Below are 21,729 nucleotides of genomic sequence, written 5' to 3' on the forward strand. Positions count from 1 at the left end.
TTTAACTTCGGGGGTCATCCGCCTTCACAGAGTTGAATTTCTCTTAACATTTTGTTTTTGTCCAGCACTTCGAAGTGTTGGCGGTTGTTCTCAGCGACCTCCCCTTCATTTCACTTATCTTCGTTGGCGCTGGCAACGGCGCCAAATGGGGAAAGTGACTGATTGGAAACTGAGGGTGGGAAGAGAAAGTGGGGAAGCGGTTTGAGGGATGTGGGCCAACCGATCTTATCTCCCTCTTTTTTTTTTTTTTTTTTTTCATCAGGCAGGTAAGGGCTGCGCCTTGCCGTTTCTTATCCTGACAGAGGGGTCTCGAAAAAAAAAAAAAAAAGACTGTGTTAATAAAATTGCCAAGCAGCAGTTTGATTGCGACAAGCATTCGCCGTGATGATATGAGGAAACTTGCGGTTCTTGTCTTGAATTCTACGACAGCAATTCCCTTTTCACGTCTGTTTGAGTTCGGGTGTGGGCATCGCGGGCACACGCTTTGGGTTTTCGCACACTGCGACGTGACTTTGCTGAATTCGGTCCGACTTTCTCTGACCCCTGGGAGACGGGAGGGGGACGGAGAAGGGAATGGGAAAAAGCGGTGACCGCACAGGCGGGGAAAACGGCGGTGCGTTGGGTGGAATAGACAGAGGCTGTGCAAACAGCTGCGACATTTTTTTCGCGTCTGCTCCTTATTCCCCCACTGCACTCTCCCCCGGCTCACGGCCTTAATTTGCTTTTGCTTCGTTTTGTTCCCACTTTTTTATCTCTCATATTTTATCGCCTTCTGCTACAAAACTTGCCTCGTTTTATTTATTTCTTATCTTGGGCCGGCTCTTCCGTTCGTCCCTGGTGGTTCGTGCTGTTTTTCAGCGGGTTATCGTCGCTCGCGCAGGGACGAAACGCCGAAGTTCATTCTTTGGGCTCGCTTTCTTTTTAACTGTGTTTTTTCCACTCGACTTGGTTAGTGCAGAAAGGTAAAAAAAAAAAAAAAGGTCGCTTATCTCTTTAAAAAGGCGATTTAGTCACCGTCCGTCAGCTCTTTTCCACTTGACTTCCTTCGCTGCCCCTTTGAAAAGCCCGCCATGTTTTGCTCATCGTGCCTCCGTCCGACGTCTTTTCCTTTAGTTGATTCCTCTCTCTCTCTCTCTCGCTCTGTATAAGTTGTGCACACTTGATCTCTGTTTGCCGTGGCAGCAGGCGCACACATACAATCTCGCACGCTGACATATGACCTTTTCCATGCTTCATTACGAGCTTTATTTTTTAATTTTCCCGCCATTTTTACGTACCTATGTACACTAGGGACTTGCCGGCCAGTACGGCGGCTTTTCCGCTTCTTGTGGCGCGACTTTTAAGAAACTTGGTAGTTTCTGTTCGCTTCGCCGGCCTTGTTTTGCGCTGAGTCACGCCGGACGTGACTTTGGCGCGAACAGAGGCGGTGACACGGGGGCTGTGTGTGCCTCGACTTCTCGGGTCGCACCGGGAGTTATTGTTTTCGCTACGTGTACCTTCGTTTGTTCAGCCTTGTTTTGTTACTATTTCTTTTACTTCGCGGGGCATGTTTGGAGCGCCGTTTTATCACCTTTTCTTTGAAGCTATGGCAGTCGGGAAGGACAGTTATTTTGTTGGCGTTGTTCTATGTATTGCGATTGAAGACCAAAAAGCTTTTAACGAGTAAATTTTTGCTCTGTGCGACGACAAGTTTTTACCAGAGCGTTTCAGTGAAGCCTCCCTCCCTCCCCACTCTCTCTCTCTTTCTCTCTCTCTATCTCTATATCGATCTGTGTTTGTTTGTTTGTTTGTTTGTTTGTTTGTTTGTTTGTTTGTTTGTTTGTTTGTTTGTTTGTTTGTTTGTTTGTTTGTTTGTTTGTTTGTTTGTTTGTTTGTTTGTTTGTTTGAATGAGTAGACCGACAATTGGTCCCTAGACAGGCCTACACAAATGGTTCCTAGCCCACTCTTTCCAGGGACCATGCTGACAGTCTCAGTCGCTTACTCTGCGTTCGCTCACTCGGGCTCGCGCCAACTTTTGAGTTTGAGGCTCTCTAAATTCTCCGTGGGCTGCAGTTTGTGCTCGAACGCTTGGGAGTTCAAGAGAGTTTGGTGGTTGTACGTTAGTGGACGTAGAAGTGGACGAGCGGTTACCTGCGAAGGGGAATGGTCAACTGTACTATAAAGGTCACGTGGATACCCCGAGAGATGCCTGTTGCGTTCACTACAAAAGTTGTAGCCGTAGGTTTGCAAAAAAGTTTTACCCTTGTAATTCCGGTGCGTTCACCTGGGCGCATTTTATTTTGAGCCGTCTGCTAACACCTGAAGTTCTTCCGGACGGCTTAGCTAAGTAGCGAGAACGATTGCGGCACCGACAGTGGCTTTCATTGGCCGACGCAAAAGTTTCTCTTCGCCTGTTCGCTACCGATTCCGGTGCCTAAGCGTGCCCGGTTCCGGTTCCTATGTTCCGGTTCTGACTTCGGCTGCTTCCCGCCCGTTTCACTGGCGTGCTTCGAGGTGACGATCGAGCTGCAATCTGATCGCGTAGGCGCGTATACATAGCACAAGTTGTTGCGTTTAATCATTTATGCGGGAGGGCTTCTTGTTTCACTCAAAAATGAGCGCGCGATTATCGATGCTAGGTAACATACTTGCGCAAGCATTTTCTGCGATACGCCTCAGTCTGGTTTTCAAAGCGAGCAATTTGGGCTGTGCATTACCAGCTGACGCGAAAAAGTGCGCGTTTCCATTATTATAATGAAGTAATTCATATGAAGAAGCAGATTTACGAGTGGTATGCGCAACGGCATACCACTCTTATGTGCGCAACGGCACCCGACGTTAAGCACCGTGCACGATCTCGAGTCAGTGAGTACAGATTGAGTACGAATACTCGTGAGGACAAATGAGTCTGAGTACAAGTGAGTGCGATTTCAAATGAGTATGTGATGTGTGAGTATGAGTGATTTTGAGAACAGACGAGCTTTTTGAGTCTGAGATTGATTGAGTACAGCGTTAATGAAAAAAAATTGTGATTGAGTGAGTTTTTTTCTGTTTTGCCGACCTATGCGAGTCACACAGCAAACATGTATTTCAGGCATTCTCCACTAGTATAGGATGAAGCTTTTTTTTTTTTCAAATTCGTGGTTCGAATTCACCGCTCGCAAAGCGCGGGGCGTGCTCGGAAGCAGCCAACAATGGAAGCAGCATCCTCCACGGCCGGAAGCTAGGAAACAAATGGTTCCGGACGCTGCCGGAAATCAAAAAGGAGGGGATGAGGGGAGAGACGTGAGAGGAGGAGTTGTCGCTACTGGGCAAGAACTGCTGCCCGGGTCGGCTACACTGCAATGCCCGCTGGCAGTGTGGCGGAGCTGGCGTACGGGCTTCGTTTTCTCACTGTCGAGTTACACACGAGCTTTGACAGAGGGCTGGAAGGGAAGAGAGAGCGAATTGGAGGGACGGGAGGAGAGAACCTCTGTCGCTTTTTTCAGCATGAAGCCGGTCTGCTCCCGCACAGACTTCGTTCACGGATAACTTTAACCATAGAATTCTCTCCAAGAAAACTTCGTAGTAACAGCGACACATGATCTGTGGTGTGTATCGTCGTATATCCGAGAATACAAAAGCTGTCTTCCCACTTGAAATTTCCTCTATCGAGCCTTATCATGAGCGCATTTGTAGCACCACCTTGTTAGGCGGTTCACTTTACCCTCGCTTGTTCTTTTACCCTCCTCCCTCACATTGCTCTGCCGTCTGCAGCCTAACGCCGCCAGAAAGGCTCATTTTGAAGTTTTTTTGTGGACCAGAAAGCATTGCTTAGAGTGGCTAGTCTTAATTGTGGCGTGGTGAGGAGGAGGAAACACAATTAATACAGAAAATAGGGTGCAGTGAGTTGTTTTTATCGGTTCTCAAGCTAAGACCAGTTTGGAGTAGCATTTAAAAAGGTTTTAAATAACATCGCGTGTGTCAGTCTATACATTTGGAACTCGGTTGTGTGCGGGTGTAATAAAAACCTACTGGACCACCGCGCGTGCGAATAAACCGTAAACAGCATCCCTGCGACGGAAATACCCGGATGCACCCTACATCTCTTTTCCTAAGGGTTTCACTTCCGATATTTATGAGCGGCACCCCTCTAGCTGCAGTCTCCACGCGCCGCCTCTCGTGATTTAAAACTTGCAACGTCTTCCTTGCCCTTCAATGCGGAACTGTATACCGAGTGAGCGGGCCTCTGTTGTAGATACCGCGCTTACGCCGTTTGCGACCGCCTTGTCTTTGTTGGGCACTTTTGTTTTTATTCTACATATGCATTCAGGCTGTCAGTTATAACAGCGCATGCGTTGTTTCAAACTCGCTGTCTGAACTTCACATGCACGTTTAAAGCCTGTGCTACACGGCAACTTTCAATTGACAGTTGAATGCTCACTTGAAAATGCACCTTATGTATTTGCAATGGGGCTCACGATAGGCAGTCGGTTCGAAGGCCTTCGGAAGGCCTTTGAAATGACGTGTAGCACAGGTATAAGTATAGCTATAGTATAGCACAGGTATAAGTACAGTATAAGCGAAAGCTTGGCTGAGGCTTGGTTTCGCTTGGTTAACCTTTCATGTAGCTGAATTGCCGACCACGTCTCAAAGCCGTTCGGTTCCGTGCAACGCTCACAGGAGGGGGCCGGGCGAACGCGGCGTTCATTCATGGCGAACGCACCGTTCCTTTTCGCCGGTCGCGAGGCGAGTCACGTTGTCCGAAACGACCTAGCGCCGCTTGCATGGGAGGCTGCGGGGGTTGTCGGCCGCAGCGGCGGTTGCGACCGCTGGCGGCGCCTGCAGGCGCCAGCAGCGGGCCCGGCGAATCACACGATGCGCTTTGAGGGGTGTGTCGCCGGAGGTGTGTCTCCAAAGGTCAAAAGGTGACCTTGCGCATCCTCCACGAGGTCGCTGGACGAAAGTATCAAAGCGTTGCTTTAAAATCTCGGATACCGGTAGCGCGTTGGCCATCCACACATCACCCCACACCCGTCTTCCATCGTTCTCTGTACGTCACTGCATTGCTCTGGTTGTGAACGTCGCTGCCTTCGGTGTTGCCTTCATAGAGGTCTCGCTACCATGAGAGCACCGCTGGAAACGTTATCTTTGCTTTTTTTTTTTTTTTTTTTTCATTTCTTCGGTTTCTCCGCGGTCGGTCGTCTCCATACCTCAACAAATACTGAATAAACAATGTCGCTGTGTAGCGAAAGCTGTACAGCATATAAAATGCATACGGAAGGCGTTGGGCCTTTATCTTCCTGTTTTTCTCTTCTTTCCTTGCGGTTTTTCTTTTCGCTGGCATATGCCCTCTGCGTAATTGCCGTTTCGCTCCGCGGTTCTCTCGCTCAAACTTCCCGCGCCGAAATTTTCTCTCGAATCTGGTTATGCTTCCTTCTAGCAGCCTTCGTTGTCTTGAGCGAGTTCTGCCGTGAAATACACGGAGAACAGAGTAGGCTCACGGTGAAGAAGCTGGCACGCCTGCAGCGTTGACGAGGGGACTCGAGATTGCGAGGCTCCTTCACCTTCGCGCTCTCGTTTTTAGGAATGCAAATTTAAGCTTCTGTATGCTAATTAGGGAGTCCTTAGACCTCTGCCTCCCACCCCTCAACCCCCAACCCCCGCCTGCCTTGTTTGGCCCTGTGTATGCTCGACCCCGCCGCCTTTGCGAAACAGTGATGTGTTGTTCACTGTGGTGGCGGCTCGGGTGTTCACTTGTATTCTTCAATCGTTTCGACGAATTCTTGCGCAGACTCATGCGCGCTTGTGATGCGTTCCTCCGGTGGAGTGGTTGATCTAACGAGCACGCTCGCACTCGTGTTCATTCTTTGTCCGAGGTGGTGGGCTGCCAAAGAAGTATTTTAAGAGAGTAACAGCGGTCCTCGTAGTTGTTTTCGTCGCCTGGTTTCAGTCCGTAGAGGTAAGACTGCGCGGAGTGTTGAATTCTGTGCCGTTACCCTTTGCCAGGTGAACGCTGTGAATCTGGGCATTAAACTACACTAATTGCCCTTTATAACCAAATCGCTTTATTCGAAGCGTTTCATTCTTCACTGCGATGCATGGGCCGCGAATCATTCCCGCTTTGAACGAAGTATCGCGTTTAACGAAGCCAGTTTGCTGCCCCCCAAAATTACTGTGTATTATATGATTGCGGACTCGGCACACCATTATTCTTAGGAGCCGTGGGTATGCCCTTTACGGAACTGAATGGGATCTGTGTTGGGTTTTCCCCCCTTGTCTAATCCGCTAACGTCGGTTGGTGCCGTAAGCATAAGTGTGCAAAAAAGCAGCGTATGCGAAGTCGCTTTTGTGGAAATTCGAGATTCAAAGTATCGAAATGGTTGAGGTAAACTATGAATAACAGAATGTGAATTTTCAAATAACATTTCGATTATGGGGTACAATTATCGGACGCAGGGATACGCCGTGGTTTTTCATGAATAAGGTGTTGTGCTGCTGGGCACGCGTGGACGTTGGTTCGATATCGGTCGGCGGAGGCTGCTGTTGCGGGGAAGGCGAGAAACAAGAACGCCCGTGTGTGTAATAAGTCAGCATGCTTTAAAGATTACCCACTGGCCTAACGGCCCTCCTCTACGGCGCGCCCAATAGCCCAGGCGTAGCCTCGGCATGTCGGACGTTGAGCTTGGCTCAAACGCAATCACGCGGGTCGTATTCCGATGTCGGGCCTTTCACGAGAAAGAAAAATCTTCGTGCGCGTGTGCGCGCAAGCTCACGAACAAAGGGTGAAGTCCAAACTGCAGCCTGAACAACAGCCAAAATAGGAGAAGGTGCACCTGATCACAACGCAGGCTACCACTTTCTCTTTTTCTTTTCTTATTTTAAAAGAACGTCCTTGCTGTTCCGCTTCTTATCCCAGAAAGTTCACGCAGGTCGGCCATAAGTGCATTCTGACTTAAAGGGTGCGCCAATCATACCGTGTTTGTAAGGTACTCTTTTCCATGGTAATCTGCTGCTCCACGTCCACGCTATGAACGACTCGGCGTACGAGCACGCGTTCAGCACCTGCTGGCAGAGAGCCCGCCGGGAACGGACACCTGGTGTCGCGTGCAAGCGAGCACGTCGTGGCGCGTAACGGCCGGTTTATCGCCCCTTCGCGTTTCGTTTACAGTACTTTTCAGAGTTTGTCCCAAAGTGCGAGGAAAACACCCATTAAATCGCGTTGAAATTCGGGGGGCTCTCTGCTTCTGGAAAGAAGCTTTGCGGGGGTTGCCCCGCGAAAAGAGGGCAAGGCAGCTTGCGTGAGCGACCTGGCCCATTCGCGGTCCGCGAACATATGCAAATCACGAGCGCAGTGGTTTGAAGCCAGCCGTCGCTCCGCGCTCGCGGTGGGATTGCCGGCGAGTGCACTCTTTTGAACCTCCCCTGAGTGGGGAGTTTCACTATGGAGGTTCCTTGGGTTCATTTCAACCCTACGTGCTAAATTTAGCCACCGTAATGGGAGAGCGTGAGAGCACTCTCGTAGAAGCCCGAAGCCTGACAGAGAGGATGAACTGCGAGGAACCGGCACCCAAGGAAAGAGCGAAAGAGAGAGAAGAGAAAGAGAGAGAATACATTTATTGAGCGTCTAAAGTGGGTCCTGTGACCCGCTGGGAGTGGTTCCTTGTTCACTGGAGCTCACTGACGTCATGGCCGCCTGTGCCCTGTCGACCAGCGCAAGCTCGGTCGCCAGTGAGACTGGACATCAAAATCTTCATTGCTCACTAAAAGGCGGGGAGGGATGGATCTTATGCGCTTCATCACATACAGCAAGGCGGTTTTAGAAAGCCCAGGGAAAAACGCAGATCCCCAGGAGGTCACTACGTCGATCGTGACAGCGAATTTCGCCTTTGTGAGGAGCTGTATGCGAAAGACATCGGTACACTTTCAAACTAGGCTGGTTTCGTGACCACTTGCGCCACACACTAGAAGGCAATAGGAGTGAAAGGCCTGCGGGTGGGTCTGCGTGTGCCGGGGGTTGGGCGGCCGAAGCGCGCATCGAAGGAAGGGTGATGCATCTTTGCCGAGACGTGTGGTGATCCTATCTATTTCTCTACGGTAGCAAATGGCCTCCCTCGCTGGCGCCAGCTCTTCCAATGCTGCTGGGAATTGTCGGATGAGCACTTGCCGACGGCACAGCTGTTGTTCCTCGCCGTGCTTTCGTTCGGTTTGTGCAGGTTGCGTCGCCTTTGACGGCTCCGAACCCTTTCTCTCTCTTTTTTTTTTTTCTTTCCTTTGCCAATCACATTCGCCGTTTCTGCGCCGTAAATTGCCCTCCCGCGGCACACGCCGGCGGACGTCGCCGGCAGTATCTTGATGCCGCGGTGCCCCGCACAAGCCGCCTTTTCTCTTCGACGGCCGTCGTCCCCGGAAGTCCGTCCCGTTTGCACCGCGAACGACTTTTAGGTATAATGGGATGGGCAGTAAGTAGAGTAAGGTGGTTTAACTTCTCTTACCTCCCTTCCCCCACAGCCCTCCTTTCTTTTATTCGCTTTTTTTTTTCAAACTAGGCTTTCGGTTTCACGCTTGGGAAGTGTAGCCTAGTAAAGCACTGTTCATATTTACTGGGAAATTTAACCAAATATGTCACAGCCTCGGCAACATTGGCGCAGGAGCAGCGGTAAAGGCGACGGGGGGAGGGGCTGCAACCATGCAACAAAGGAATTTTCCTTTTTAAAATGCGTTAGCAGGCAAGCGAACTGTTAGGAATTGTGAACATTTCGGTGACCGGCAGCGATGTGCCATATGATGACAATCCGTCTCATCCCGTTCACAATATTTCGGGTACGTTATCTTGCTTATTTTATCGCGTGAACAATTTTCGCGTCGATACCCGTCGCTCTCTAACAGATCGCTCTAACGACAGAACGATAGAGTGAAGAGAGCGCGTGAAGATAACTGCCTTCGAGAGGGGAGGTAGCCGTCTTCGCAACCCTGGTGCCGTTACCTGGGAGGCAAGTCGAAGCGCGGCTCGCCAGCTGCCTCTGCCTCCCTTGACTCCCGCCACCGCCAGAACGCGTTGTACAATCTAGTCCCCAGCCATTGCGAGTGGAAAGGAGGAATGGAAAGGATGGTGACAAAATGCCGACTCTGGCGGGAAACAAAAATAGCGACAGGTGCCGCCTCTGAAGCGCACAAACGTGGCCGCTGAAACGGTTTTTCGCGCTAAGCACGCTTGGTACAGTCAGGATCAATTTGAAGGTTATTGCGGGAGCACCGACAAAGCAAGACGACAGCGCCGTTCCGTGGCACTTTTTTCCTTCGCGAAGACGAGATTATGCTACCCTCTCTCACCTTTTGGCTGTTGCATAGAATTCGCTCACCCCCTTCTGCAAGGGTCGACTGACACATTCTTTTTATTCATTCCTTTTTTGATGACGTATCTGCGTTTCGTTTCTCGGCGATTTGATAACACCGAAGATACCTGGACATTGCGGAAGCAAATTACTGTTTTTTTATGCTACAATGCTCCGGCGTGCTGACATAGTTGCCCTGAGAAGGCTGCGTCTCAGTGGGAAGTATATCGATGACGGGAGAAAGGAATAAAGAAAAAAGAAACGAGCGTGGCCGTTATCGTTTCTGGCGGTAGTGCGCGCACTGCGTGGAACAGCCAAGGGAGTGCAAACCCAGCACAATCTCGTTGTGGCTAATGCTAAAAAGTGTCACGTAACGGCGCTGTCGTCGCGGTCGGTCGGCGCTCCCGCGATAACCTTCAAATTGATCCCGACTGTACGTCTTCATACGCGTCGTTGTGTGACAGAAGGGAATGAGGAGCGAATGAGAAGGCGAGTTGAACAGGTGCCGATAGCGCCATCGCAATCCGCACTTAAAGGCAAAGCCTAAGCGCGCTGTAAGCTTTCTTTCCCTCCTTTTACCACAGTTTACTCGCAACCGTTTTACACCCTAAAGATAATTAAAGGACAGTTTTTTTTTTCGTTTACTCTAGTGTATGTGGTATAACGTTTATCCTGACGTTATAAGCCCATTAACTTGATTGTCGTTATACGGGAATGTTGTTTGTTACTTTCGCGCGGTATTTTTCCTCGTTCTTGACGGAGCGAAAGGACCAGAAATGAAATTGGTTTGGGAAGCGCTTTTATAGTTGTTGTTTTGCTGTGTTAACGCCCACTCGGATACGCCTCGTTAAGTTGTAGCTGACTCCCAACTGTAAAACACATCGCGCCTCGTTTTCTCGTTCGCGTATGCGTCACGAGGCTGCTAGCGATGGAACGAAACCAACTGAAACAGCAGCATTAAAAGTTCTTGTCGCTACGATTCTTCGCGATACTTGTTTTTTGTCGGCCTGTGTTGATATACGGTAATTGCAGTTAGCGTGGCACGACTTGCCGCGGTGGCTCAGTGGCTAAGGCGCTGTGCTGCTGAGCCGAAGACGCGGGTTCGAATCCCGACCGCGGCGGCCGCTTTTCTCATGGAGGCGAAAAGCGAAAACGCCCGTGTGTACGAGATTTCGGCACACGTTAAAGATCCCCAGGTGGTCGAAATTAATTCGGAGCCCTCCACTGCGGCGCACCTCATCGCCTAAGTAGCGTCGGCGCGTTAACCCGGATAGTCAATCAATCAATCGACTATCGCGGCATGCTAATAAGCATTCTAGTACACCCCCAAGCCCCTATATTTAAAAGACGTTAACATTTCGTTGCGAAATTACAGGTAAATGCAACGAATTTTGTAATTTCGTTGTTTGTACCGTAATAATCCGAAGTCTGCTACAGATATGTGCACAGAAATGACGATGATGAAGCAAATGTCGAAATATTGGTGTTCGTCGTCTCGCGGTGTTTCGCGACATCATACACTCAGCTACACGAAACACAGAAACAATAAACCCTGCGACACTAAACCCCGCAACACTAACATCTTTTGAAGGGAAACTGCGCTGAGTATGGCTCAAGATGACGGACAGAGAAAAAAAAAAAGAAAACGTACACTTTTACGTCTTTACGTCAGAGGTGGTGCTCACGCGTTCTCGCATCATAAGAGAAAGCAGAGTTGCCCCGTAGTTCTCTCTCTCTCTCTCTCTCTCTCTCTCTCTCTCTCTCTCTCTCTCTCTCTCTCTCTCTCTCTCTCTCTCTCTCTCTCTCTCTCTCTCTCTCTCTCTCTGTTGAGGTGAGTGACGTTAAGATAACGATCATTTCAGATTATGCCGTGGCCTCGCGCTTTTTTCCCCTTTCCCGCTTTCTCGCTTCGCTAGAGCGTTTACGAAACTTTCGGGCAGCGGTGCAACTAGTTAGGCTTCTGCGCTTCTCGCCTCATTTGAGTTGGTTAGGAGCCAAAGCTACCGCACACGCGCGACATTGATTAAGCGATGTCGCTTCGTGTCGCGTCTGCGATGGTTTTGCAACGTCGGCTCACGGCTCAGAGCCTTGGGTCAGGATCGTTAATCACGCGCCACTCGCCGCGTCTTATTATAGGTGCGCTGAAATCGCTCCGCTTTTACCAGCTCCTCGCTATAGCGTTAACTCTGCTCGCACACTCGCTGACGGAGCTATATGCCGGTACCGAAGCGCTGGTAGTTTTAACCGCAGGGCAGAATTTTTTTTTTTTTGTTAAAAATTGTCAACGCTCTCTGTTTTTGCTTTTGCATAATCTTTGCTCTGAGCCGCCTCTATCCTCGCGTATACGCTTTTCTCGCTGTGGGATGGAAGGATTGCGTGCCGTGAAACCTCGTTAAACAGGTTAAATGGCTCGCCTAAATTTCTAACCTGGTCACAACTATCATCAGCTCTTTGTTAGAGAAAAGCCCTGGCAATGCGTTTTACCTCCTGGGACCAGCTGTTGTAATGTCATTGCTCGTATAGAAACTCTTTAACCTTGATTACTCAAGCATAATATGGAGTACCCTCACAGAAATGTGTTTAGAATAGGTTTTAGAGCTCTGACCATAACAGCACGACTTTTAGAATTCAGTGTTTTACTCCGGTATTGTTGTAAAATTAGTCACTCGATAAAAGGACATTTTACTCCAATCGTGTTGTTGGGGGCTTTACAAACATCACCTTAAAAAAATATCACCTTTATTCCTTTTAAAGTGCGTATTGAAGGCAAACTAAGTTTGTGTTAACAGAAATACTAAACCTTGTAAAGCTTTCGCGGCGTTTGTTCGGCGACTAAAGAAGTTTTTTCTTGCCGGTAGAAACCAACACGTAAAGCATGAAGTCTACCTTTTCTGTCCCTCCCTCTCAGTGTGCCATTGGCCCGACAACTATTGTGCCAACTTCAGGGATAAGAATGGTGGTGCAGCCGGTTCAGCGTCGGCCCCCCTTTTTGACTTCAGGGATTACCCGTTCACAAATAACGGGCGATTTTTCGACCTTTTGAAACTGCGAGTTTCTCTCGAAACGCCTAGTTTTCCGTGGCCGCGTCTGCGTTCACGGCTGCTCCGTCTCGGAGCTGCTATTTCCGGTAATCTCTAGCTCTCGAAGCTGAGCTGAGGGCCGAGGCTTGTTTTGTCAGCTGACAAATTTCACTAACCCAACCTGAGCCCTTTCTGCCGAGTCGATCGTCCCGGAACTGTTTCGACTCAGGACAGGATTAAGGTTTTTCTCAATGCAATTTAGTTTCTCTGGATTCGGCCATATCTTTAGCCCACTCTTTAGCAATGTATCTTTAACCGAATCTTTAACCATATCTTTAACCGAAAATAATACTCAGTCACAATTAACACGCATGAAAGAATAATTAGGCAGCCGCCTGGAAAGGGAAAAATTCAACTTTGTCTACAACAAGTTACAGGTAAACAGCGATGGAGGGATCTGTTCTGTGGCTCGGCCGCAGTGATATGGTAGCCTACAGTGACAGGTATCAAAGGCACTTTCTAAAAGGAGTTCAAGACCTTCCACGTAGAATAGCAGTGCAAGGTGCCTATAGATTTCGGAAAGCTGTTTCGCGCGTTGGCTGGGTACACACGGCTCCTTCAATAGCATAAGTTTGGCGTGGTAGACAGCAAAAAAAAAAAATATATCCCGCGTGTTTTTACGCATTTGTCGCTACTCCGTTGTAAGAGAACGGCGAAGGTGTTTCGATGTGGTCCCTTTTGTTCTAGTTGTTTGCTTAGCTGGGTTGCCAGCGGCGGCTGACTTCCTGTTCTTTTTTTCTTTTCTTTTCTTTCTTTCTTTCTTTTTTTTTTTTTTTTTTCGCAGGATGAACACGAGGAGGCCCCGCTGAAAGCCGCCAAACTGGCCTGGCTCGCAGCCGAACCTCAATGTTGAACCACGGCCCGTCCAGTTACCCCTGCGACAGCTGCTTCACCGTGTGCCCGGCTGTCCGTCACTGCAGCGAAGCCCACCTCCAGGCTGCCACGATGACGACGAGGCTCGCATTATGACCAACTTACTCGGCCCTTCTTTGCCTCGGTTCTCTTAGGTTTTTCTCCTTACTTTCAACTTTCTCCTTTTTATTCGGTTCTTCGCCGTTGCCCTCAATTGGCGATTGCCTCCCTCCACGTCTGGAGGAGGAAGAAGGGGGGAAAAGTGTTCGCGCGTCCAGGTTAGCTTATTTATGCGCTTGTTGCTGTTCCACAAACTCCTCCTTCCGCCGGCTCCCCTCTCGTTTTCGCGCAGCCTCGCCAAATCGAACCGATGCGGATTCCGTTAAAGATGCATGCTGCCCGAGAGCGCAGTAGACTGCTGTCCCCGCCGCCGTTTTCTTCTCTATTCGAGCGGAGCGAAGATGCTGCTGCCTAGGACGTTGGCTCGTCTAAAGGAGGGTCGCAAACAGCGCTCGACCGTCGTCTTGACTAGCGCGACTCGAGCACTAATTCATGAGTCGTCGTCGTCGTTTCGGCCAAGTCGCTGCCACGCTCCGGCCTGTCGTTCCGAGTTCTCCGTGACGCGAACCTTCTGAAGACGACGGCCGCCTGACTCTTCTCCCTCCTCGCACGTGACCGAGAGGGAGAGGCTCTTCGATCTCGATCGCCCGTCGTGGCGGACCGTGTGTGTACCGTGCTTGCGCAGCTGTAGTGTGCGCGTCTGTGCTGTGCTGGGCGTGTGGGAGGATTCTGTGCCGCCACAATGCTTCGCGTGCGCGTCCTGCGGCTGCACACGTGCAAAGTGATTCTGGTGACGTCGCTGGTGTGGTTCGGTGTGGCGGCGGTGTTGCTCATGTACTACACCGAGTGCATCGGGTCCGGCTGCCTCTCCAAGACCGGTGGCGGCGCCGAGCGGCTTCCGCCCCCCAAGTCTCAGCAGTCGGGACCCCGGGGAGAGTTCCGGAGCTGGGCACCCGTCGGTGAGTGTTGTGCTTTTTTGTGTGATGGACAACGGTAGGGGGGAAGAGGAGTGATTCTGTGTCTGTAAGCTATAAGCTTTCCGCAAATAAAGATTATTATTATTATTATTATTATTATTATTATTATTATTATTATTATTATTATTATTATTATTATTATTATTATTATTATTATTATTATTATTGGATGGTTGCCAGTGAGTGATTCTCAGGCGGCGTCCGTCGTTAAATTTAACTGCGCTTAACACAAACGCGGCCACTAACACGAACGCACGATCGCGTCCGGACTTGCCTGTCTGGGAGCGAAGTGGTGACAGTCGAACTGGTAGAGTGCCAACTTTGTGCGGGGCCCCAGTCAGGCGCGCGCAGCGCCTCCTCCTCTCATTTGATTGGTCCCGCGCCAGGTGTCCGTCGTACACAAACGGACGGATGTTTTTCCGTTCGCGTGGACGTTCTAGTGCTATGCATTAAAAGTATCCCTTGTATTGTAAAAGTATTAAAAGTATCCCTTGTCTGTCAGCGGCTACTCGCCGCTGACAACAAGCCGGATACCGACTCTCTTCAGAACGACGAGGTACCGGCGAATTTCGGGAGGATAACTGCGGAGTAAAGAGCAACACCGCCTGTTCGACTTGATTGTAAGCGAGAGGTATACGCTGCAGCCCTAGCCATAACGAAATTTCCGCTTTGCGAACGTGTTTAATGCAAATCGAAAGAATAAATGGGTGCTCACAAAATCTAATCCGGGATGTAACCGAAAGGTTTTACCAAAAGAAACTTTTTTTTTTTTTCACCTTCGTATATCTACTGAAGATTGTTAAGTGGCAGCATGACCCAGCAAATGAACCATGGAAGATGCAAACGATGTGTTTACACTATTTACAATATGTCGGCCAAAAGAGAACCCGCGCGGCATGTGTTCCCCGCATATTTTCTTCTTCACCCAGAAGTTTGGCCCACAGCTCTCTTCTTGCCGTGAGAATACTCAGATTTTTTTTACCCGAATTTTGTTAACCCTTGAAATCACTCTGCAAGACCGCGCCTAGAGCCACTAAATAAGCGAAACCTTCATTTAGTGACGCTAACCACGCCTTTGCACCGATCTTCTTAAAGTTGGCTTCACTTCTAAACACAAATGCACTGCTGGAAGGAATTTTTCTTGGGCGCGATATGCGCCGTCTTATCAGAATGCGAAGACTCTAGGGCCTTATCGGTGTAAGCTTGGTCTTTGTAAGCTTGATTTCCCGCATTGCGTCTTTTTTTTTTTTTTTTTAATGCGGACGCCATAAAATTTTGCATACTAGCCTTAGACAGCTTCGCTTTAAAATTTACCTGCGTCATTGCCAACAGTGCTCGCTAAGGCTGATAAAATTCTGTTTAACGTATTTTTTTCCTGCTCCTAAAATCATGTTTGACGGGTCGGATGTTAAGGCGTTTGGAGCAGAAATTAATCGTCGTTGATCAACGCTAAGTGAAAAATAGTGGCGGCTGTGGAATATTTTATTCATTCGTTTATGTACCTGCAGTGTCCAGGGGCGTTACAGAGGGGAGTGAGTGGTGACAAATTATTTCAGAGTGTTAGATCAAGCAATTATACAATGTTACCAGCTTACCGGGTTCGTGGATGGTTCTGGACTTCGGAAATGGTAAGGTTCACTTAGAGACATTGTAGGATCACGCAACGCTATTCGTGCCCAGTACCCCGCCACACTCGGTCGGCCTTTACTCAAGAAAGTAGGGTTGCTGAGCCTGAGGACGCGGGTTCGGTCCCGTTCGGTTTTCGTTTTTCATATGGAGGCGAAAAACGAGATCGCCCGTATGCCGAGATTTCGACGCACGTTGAAGAACCCGTGGTGTTGAAAACTAATCCGGAGCCCTCCACTATACGGCGCGCCTCATAGCTCAAGTGTAGCTTCGACGCCTTAAACCCCCAACAATTGAATTTACTAACTCGATCGCCCAGGTGAAAATATGTTTTTTTCTAGCTGGATTATTGAACCAGAAATTTCTTCTAGCTAGAAATATTCTAGCTAGACATAGCAGATTTCTAGCTAGAAATAGCAGAATTTCTAGCCAGAAATTCAGTTTCTAGTTCATTTCTAGCTGGATTGAGATTTACTTCTAGCTAGCATTTGTCAGTCCAGCTAGAAGGAAAAAAACCGCAAGCTGGAAATAATCGTTTCTAGCTAGACAAATAATTTTTCTAGTTAGAAAGTTGTCGATTCCAGCTAGAATCTAATAATCTAGTCAGAAATGAAGCTGGAAATTATGATTTCTTGCTAGAAATGCTCTTTCCATTTCGAACGCAGCTTTTATATATACATTTCTCGCGGAGGCTGTTTCAGTGCTCATTCAGTGAATGCTCCATTAACTCGGCATTTATCTGACACTGACATATATATGACCTCTTTCAATTAAGTTTGCAATTTAGTCCGGTTCTGCTTGCGTCGATTTGTCGATACTCTCTTCCTGCTTAGCTTTAAGAAAGTCGCAGTCAAATGAAATCTCATATAGAATTATCTAACTTGAACGAAATATATAGAGGTTTCCTTTGGTTAAATGTTTGAAAATGCATATTCCATATTGTGCGCTTCTTGTCGTGCACATAACTTTAAGATGAGGTTTTTTTTTTTAAAGAAAATATCCCTTTTATGCACCGTGGTTTGTCGTTTGGGAGCATTTAGCGATGCCCAATGGCTATATGAAGCGCGTGACAGCAGCAGTCGTCAGGCTCGTTAGAAAAGTCGGCGAACGTTAAAAGTGCCCTTCTTAGCATGACAACTACATCTGTATGTAATGTTATGGAGCACTTTGTGGTAACCAAGCAGTACTTTTCAAGGCTTGTTTTCGCACTTCTGCCGCAACACGTGTGCGGCCGACTGTGCAGTTTGCCGATACGATGTGCATGGATGTATCTCTCAGCGAGTTTTTTTCCGTAGTACGAAAAAGCAAAACCTAGCGAAATTTATTCGCTAGGTGTGAATTTTTTTCTTACGCACCTATTTTGGGCACTTTAAGAAACAACATACTCCGCATACGAGTGTGTATTGCAGGGGAGTTTGTTGTGAGGACTCGGACGCCCAGCTCTTTTTCATAGGTCCGTGGGTGAAACTGAATTCCGCGTGTGGACACGTTTTATTTAGCTGATATTTATTGTTTACCGTACCAGGAAGCATGTTCTATCCCCCCCCCCCCCGCTCCCCTCCCCTCCGCTTCGTTACCGTGAGCGAATGCCCGTCAATTGCAGCGTGGCTTCCGTGGCATTCTTCCCTCCCTGGCACAACAGCTTCACCACGCAACATTGTTCCGTTACTCGGCCGGCCAGTGTCGCTGCTCGTGTCCCAGACCGAGGCGCTAGCCTTAGATGCACGCGACGTGCGGCAAAGTTATTCCAGAGAACAGTCGCAGCTGCGCAAGACCAGCCCCCTCGTAGAACGGCGAGAAAAATCCCCGGATGCCTGCCGGGGCCGGCGTGCGAGGACGAAGAGCGTGCGTGGAAGCGCGCCCTAGCGAAACGCGTCGCGCAAGAACGCTCCGATGCGCGGATGAGGAGCCCCCGCGCTAGTTTCGCGAGCGCAGCAGCGCGCTTTGATAGATGGCGGAGAGATTGCCCCGGAACATACATTACGCTGCGCCGCGCTGCGCTGTGAGGGAAAGCAGTGGCCGGCAGTAGCGCTAAGTGCGTCGTCCCGACATGCCCTCCCTCCTCCTGCTCTTCCTTGTGAAGTTGCCGCGCCGCGCTCGTCGACTTTGGTTGGTGGCGCCGCTGGCCTTCTCAGTTTGCGCGCACGCACACGCGCGCTCACATACGTAGATACACGCACATTATATGAGTACAGCCGGTAAAAGGCTTGTCTATAACACAGAGTTCGTACTCTCAGCCCTATCCTGCCCCGCCGGAGCGGGATTTGAATAAAACTACTGCGGAATTCTGAAGTGTTAGCCCTTCGCTTTTGCCTCCGACATGTTTGGAACGAGTATGTTTCGGCAGTTTTCGGATGTAGCTGGTTGAAGTTGAAATCGCTGTTATAGACAAGCGTTTTACCGGCTGTACTTAGGGGAAAGGAAAGGTTTTGAATTCGCTGTCAGCCTGAGTTGGTTTGCTTTGTTTCAGCTGATGTGGCTCGCGTGTCAACGAATTGCGCGCAGTCACCCTGCCCCACCGGCACACCCAAACTGGCCATCTGCGGCTGCTTCGAATGGGCGGATTTACACTCCGAAAATACATTTATGAGAGGCCTAGGAGTGCCGTAGCTGAAGGTTAATTGATCAACTTCGACCAGTGGCGTACGCGGAATTCCATTTCAGAGGCGGCTCTACTCTTCTTTCGCCCTGTTCAATCTCTCGACCCGCTGCCTCCTCCGACCACGAATACGACGAGGCAGTAGGGAAGGGAACGGGAGCTCGTGCATCGAATCTGGCAGGGAACGGTTCGGAAGCTGGCAGCATCGCCAATAAACAGTTTTCTTACGCCTTGAATTTCGCTTTTCGGCACTCGTGGCTCAACACCCCAAAGACAAGAAAGAAAAAAAAAGGAGAAATGGAGGGAGAAGAGGATAATTAACGAGCGAAAAATGAAGTAAAAAAAGTCTGTTCACAACTTAAAGCACATTGGGGGGCAGTGGGCGTACCCCACATAACATTCCTGTTTTTTTTTTTTTTAACTTTCGTTCATAGTCACTGATGGTCGTGGTGAGAGCATGGTGTCGAGGTCTTGTGAGCTTGAGCCATCGAACGCGGCAGAAAAGTAATTATAAGTGGTAGTTGAAATTTGGCCACAGGCTGCAGAGCCTTCTATATTTCACCCCCTCCTCTCTCTTACGTGCCTAAAAAGTTTGAGGGGCCACTGCCTCCCCCGTATTGCGATGTAAGGAAATAGCGAGGTAAAGTTAAAGGGAAGGCAATTTGCCGCGGCCCGCGTACGTACGCATGGTCGGGTTTGCTGCAGCAAGCATTAACAGATGAATAGCCACGTGAGGCAGAGAATTGGACGCATGATCTTGTGCGCTCGGAACTTTTGTAGCAAGCCTATAGCTGCAGTAATTGTTTGTTGTTGTTGTTAATTGCTAATTATATTAGTTATTTTCTGAAGTACGTTGTTTAGGGTTTGTTATGCATACATGGAATCGCCACGCAATGCAAGTTTTTTTTTCCCCCGCCCGAGCTGGAATTTTGAAGCCTTCCTTTAGATGGGTAATTCTGTTCTCAACAATAGGTGTGCCAGGTACAAGGCAGAAGATTCTACGAAATTAGTGCGAGGCGTATTTTCAAATAAATTTTCTCCCGCTGCCGAAACTAGTTCGCGCAATGGCTTTGTGCCAGTTGTGTGTCCTTGGCTTTATCGCACAACTTCTCCTTCTTGCGTGAAAGCCAACTTTACAAGGGTGCTATGCTGCGAAGCCAACGTTCTGCATCGTCGATGCCGCCGGTGAAAATTCACTTGAGAGCTAATATTTCTGCATCTCTATATCGCCGCTAGTATTTCAAGTTGGCCAAAGGCCTGTGTATGTTGTGTGGTCACCCGCGGAAAATTTAAGCCAACAAATAAACCTAAACGATTAGCATTTGTGTGCTGCGATTGTATACGTACAGTTCAATAAAAATCTGTGGCCGAGACTGTTAATCTTAAATAATCAATTTAGGCACTTTTGGCTTCGTCACAGTTCTGCCTAAGGTGACTGCTGTGCATGCATGCACACGCACACACGCACGCACTCAGAGAGAGAGAGAGAGAGAGAGAGAGAGAGAGAGAGAGAGAGAGAGAGAGAGAGAGAGAGAGAGAGCTTAATGGAGGGAAAGGGGGAGAGACAGCCTTATTTGCACTGGCTCTTGCAAGAGCCTCATAAATATCACTCTGTACATTGTTCTCACTATGACAGCACAGTTTGTTGAGAACTGGCAATGCAGCATTTCCCCTCCACTGACTTCATAGGATGCGGCCCCTGATTGTGCAAAGTTTTTAAACGTGTCTGGTGGTGGAAAACACGTCTGATTAAGTAGTTAGCCTTCTTAACGGCGGAATCTACCCCAAATTTTTTCATCGTGAAGTTGTAGAAGTTTAAAGCATTCAAAAAAGGCTGGATTTTCTGTTAAATTTGCTTTAACATGAGAGAGAAGGCTCCCGAAAAAAAAAAAGGAACTGCAGTAGCACTTCAGCTACTGCAGTTCCTTTATCATATGGTTGGCCTTTATCATTGTAGGGTGATGATTACGATTATGGTGATGATGATGAACCAGCCCCAAGGCAACTGTCTCATTTTAAAGGTGCGATTGTTCGTCATCTCTTCTTCTTTCTCGTGGTGTCACAGTGCTGGGCGAGAACCCTGCTGACTGGCCTGGGGAGCGCGGCCATGGCGTCGAGATTGGCCCTGAAGAGGAGGCACTCAAGAAGGAGAAGTTCAAGCTGAACCAGTTCAACCTGCTGGCCAGCGACCGCATTGCCATGAACCGGTCACTGCCTGACGTCAGGTTGGAAAAGTACGTATGCAGTGCGCTGTGGTAATTCTGCCTAGTATTTCCAGCATCTTGTTAACTTGGGAGATGTGAAATCAGGCTACTAATTGCCAAACAACTTTCTAAAACCTTTAAAAATAAAGCCGGGTGTGTGTACATGATGTTTTTACTTCTTTTCAACGTGCTTTGTAACAGGGAATTAAGACATTCCTGAGGGAAATGCGAGGAGAGCTTAAACATCAAAAAGAAAGGTTCCATCGCCAATATTATAGATCTTAATGCTTTTTTTATTTCGCTTAAGGCATTACTGATTGTAAATTTACTCCTGTGTCTAATTTCATTGTGCTTATTTCAGTCATGCACATATTTGTCTGGATAGCTAAATTAATTTTCAGATAGTTGCTATGATTTCGAATTTCGCAAATTTCGAATATTCCAAAACTTTGAATACTTTGAACGGTAAAACTGCACCGAGTCGCCGGACATGAGCCACCTAAATCGAAGCGTTCGTTCACATGTTGTTGGTAGCCTATGCCTGAAGCACGCTGGACTGGAAGAGCATTCAGATGGAGAGCCGTACATGATTGGAAAGAGTCGATGGTTGGTTGAGCAATTGTGCTTGCAAATGGACTCCTTCATTCTCTTTCTGCCAAGCTCCACCTGCGGTTTCTAACCTTGGGACCTCCCCTTTTATACCTACACTAGGTAACACATACCATTGTGCTTTTGAAATAAACTTTGAACTTTGAACTTCGAACTCAGTTTTGCGTCCTGCTTTGTTCAGGTGCAAGGAGAAGGTGTACCCGGAGAAGCTTCCCACAACATCGGTGGTGATTGTGTTCCACAACGAGGCCTGGTCCACGCTCCTGCGGACAGTGCACAGTGTGATCCGGACGGCACCGCGGGCACTGCTCGAGGAGATCATCCTGGTGGATGATGCCAGCGAAAGGGGTGCGTGTGTGTGTGTGTGTGTGTGTGTGTCTGCGCACCAGTTGGGGAATTGTGCTGACACGTTGCTGGGTGGGGGGCAG

At 48.8% G+C, this 21,729-nt stretch overlaps 1 protein-coding gene across 7 annotated transcripts in view; it reads left to right on the forward strand.

Moving 5' to 3' along the window:
* Pgant5 (polypeptide N-acetylgalactosaminyltransferase 5) overlaps window positions 1-21,729 on the forward strand; it is a 274,060-nt gene that overhangs the window by 233,081 nt on the left and 19,250 nt on the right. For all 7 annotated transcript variants that reach the window (XM_077698473.1, XM_077698472.1, XM_077698475.1 and 4 more), the window contains 3 exons: window positions 13,159-14,245; window positions 20,554-20,722; window positions 21,483-21,649. In XM_077698473.1, coding sequence (XP_077554599.1) covers window positions 14,029-14,245; window positions 20,554-20,722; window positions 21,483-21,649 — 553 coding nt within the window. In that variant the 5' untranslated portion in view covers window positions 13,159-14,028. The remainder of the gene's footprint in view (window positions 1-13,158; window positions 14,246-20,553; window positions 20,723-21,482; window positions 21,650-21,729) is intronic.

This window comes from Haemaphysalis longicornis, unplaced genomic scaffold (genome assembly GCF_048455015.1).
Source record: "Haemaphysalis longicornis isolate Haplotype H1 unplaced genomic scaffold, Haemaphysalis longicornis Haplotype H1 scaffold_2, whole genome shotgun sequence".
NCBI lineage: Eukaryota > Metazoa > Arthropoda > Arachnida > Ixodida > Ixodidae > Haemaphysalis > Haemaphysalis longicornis.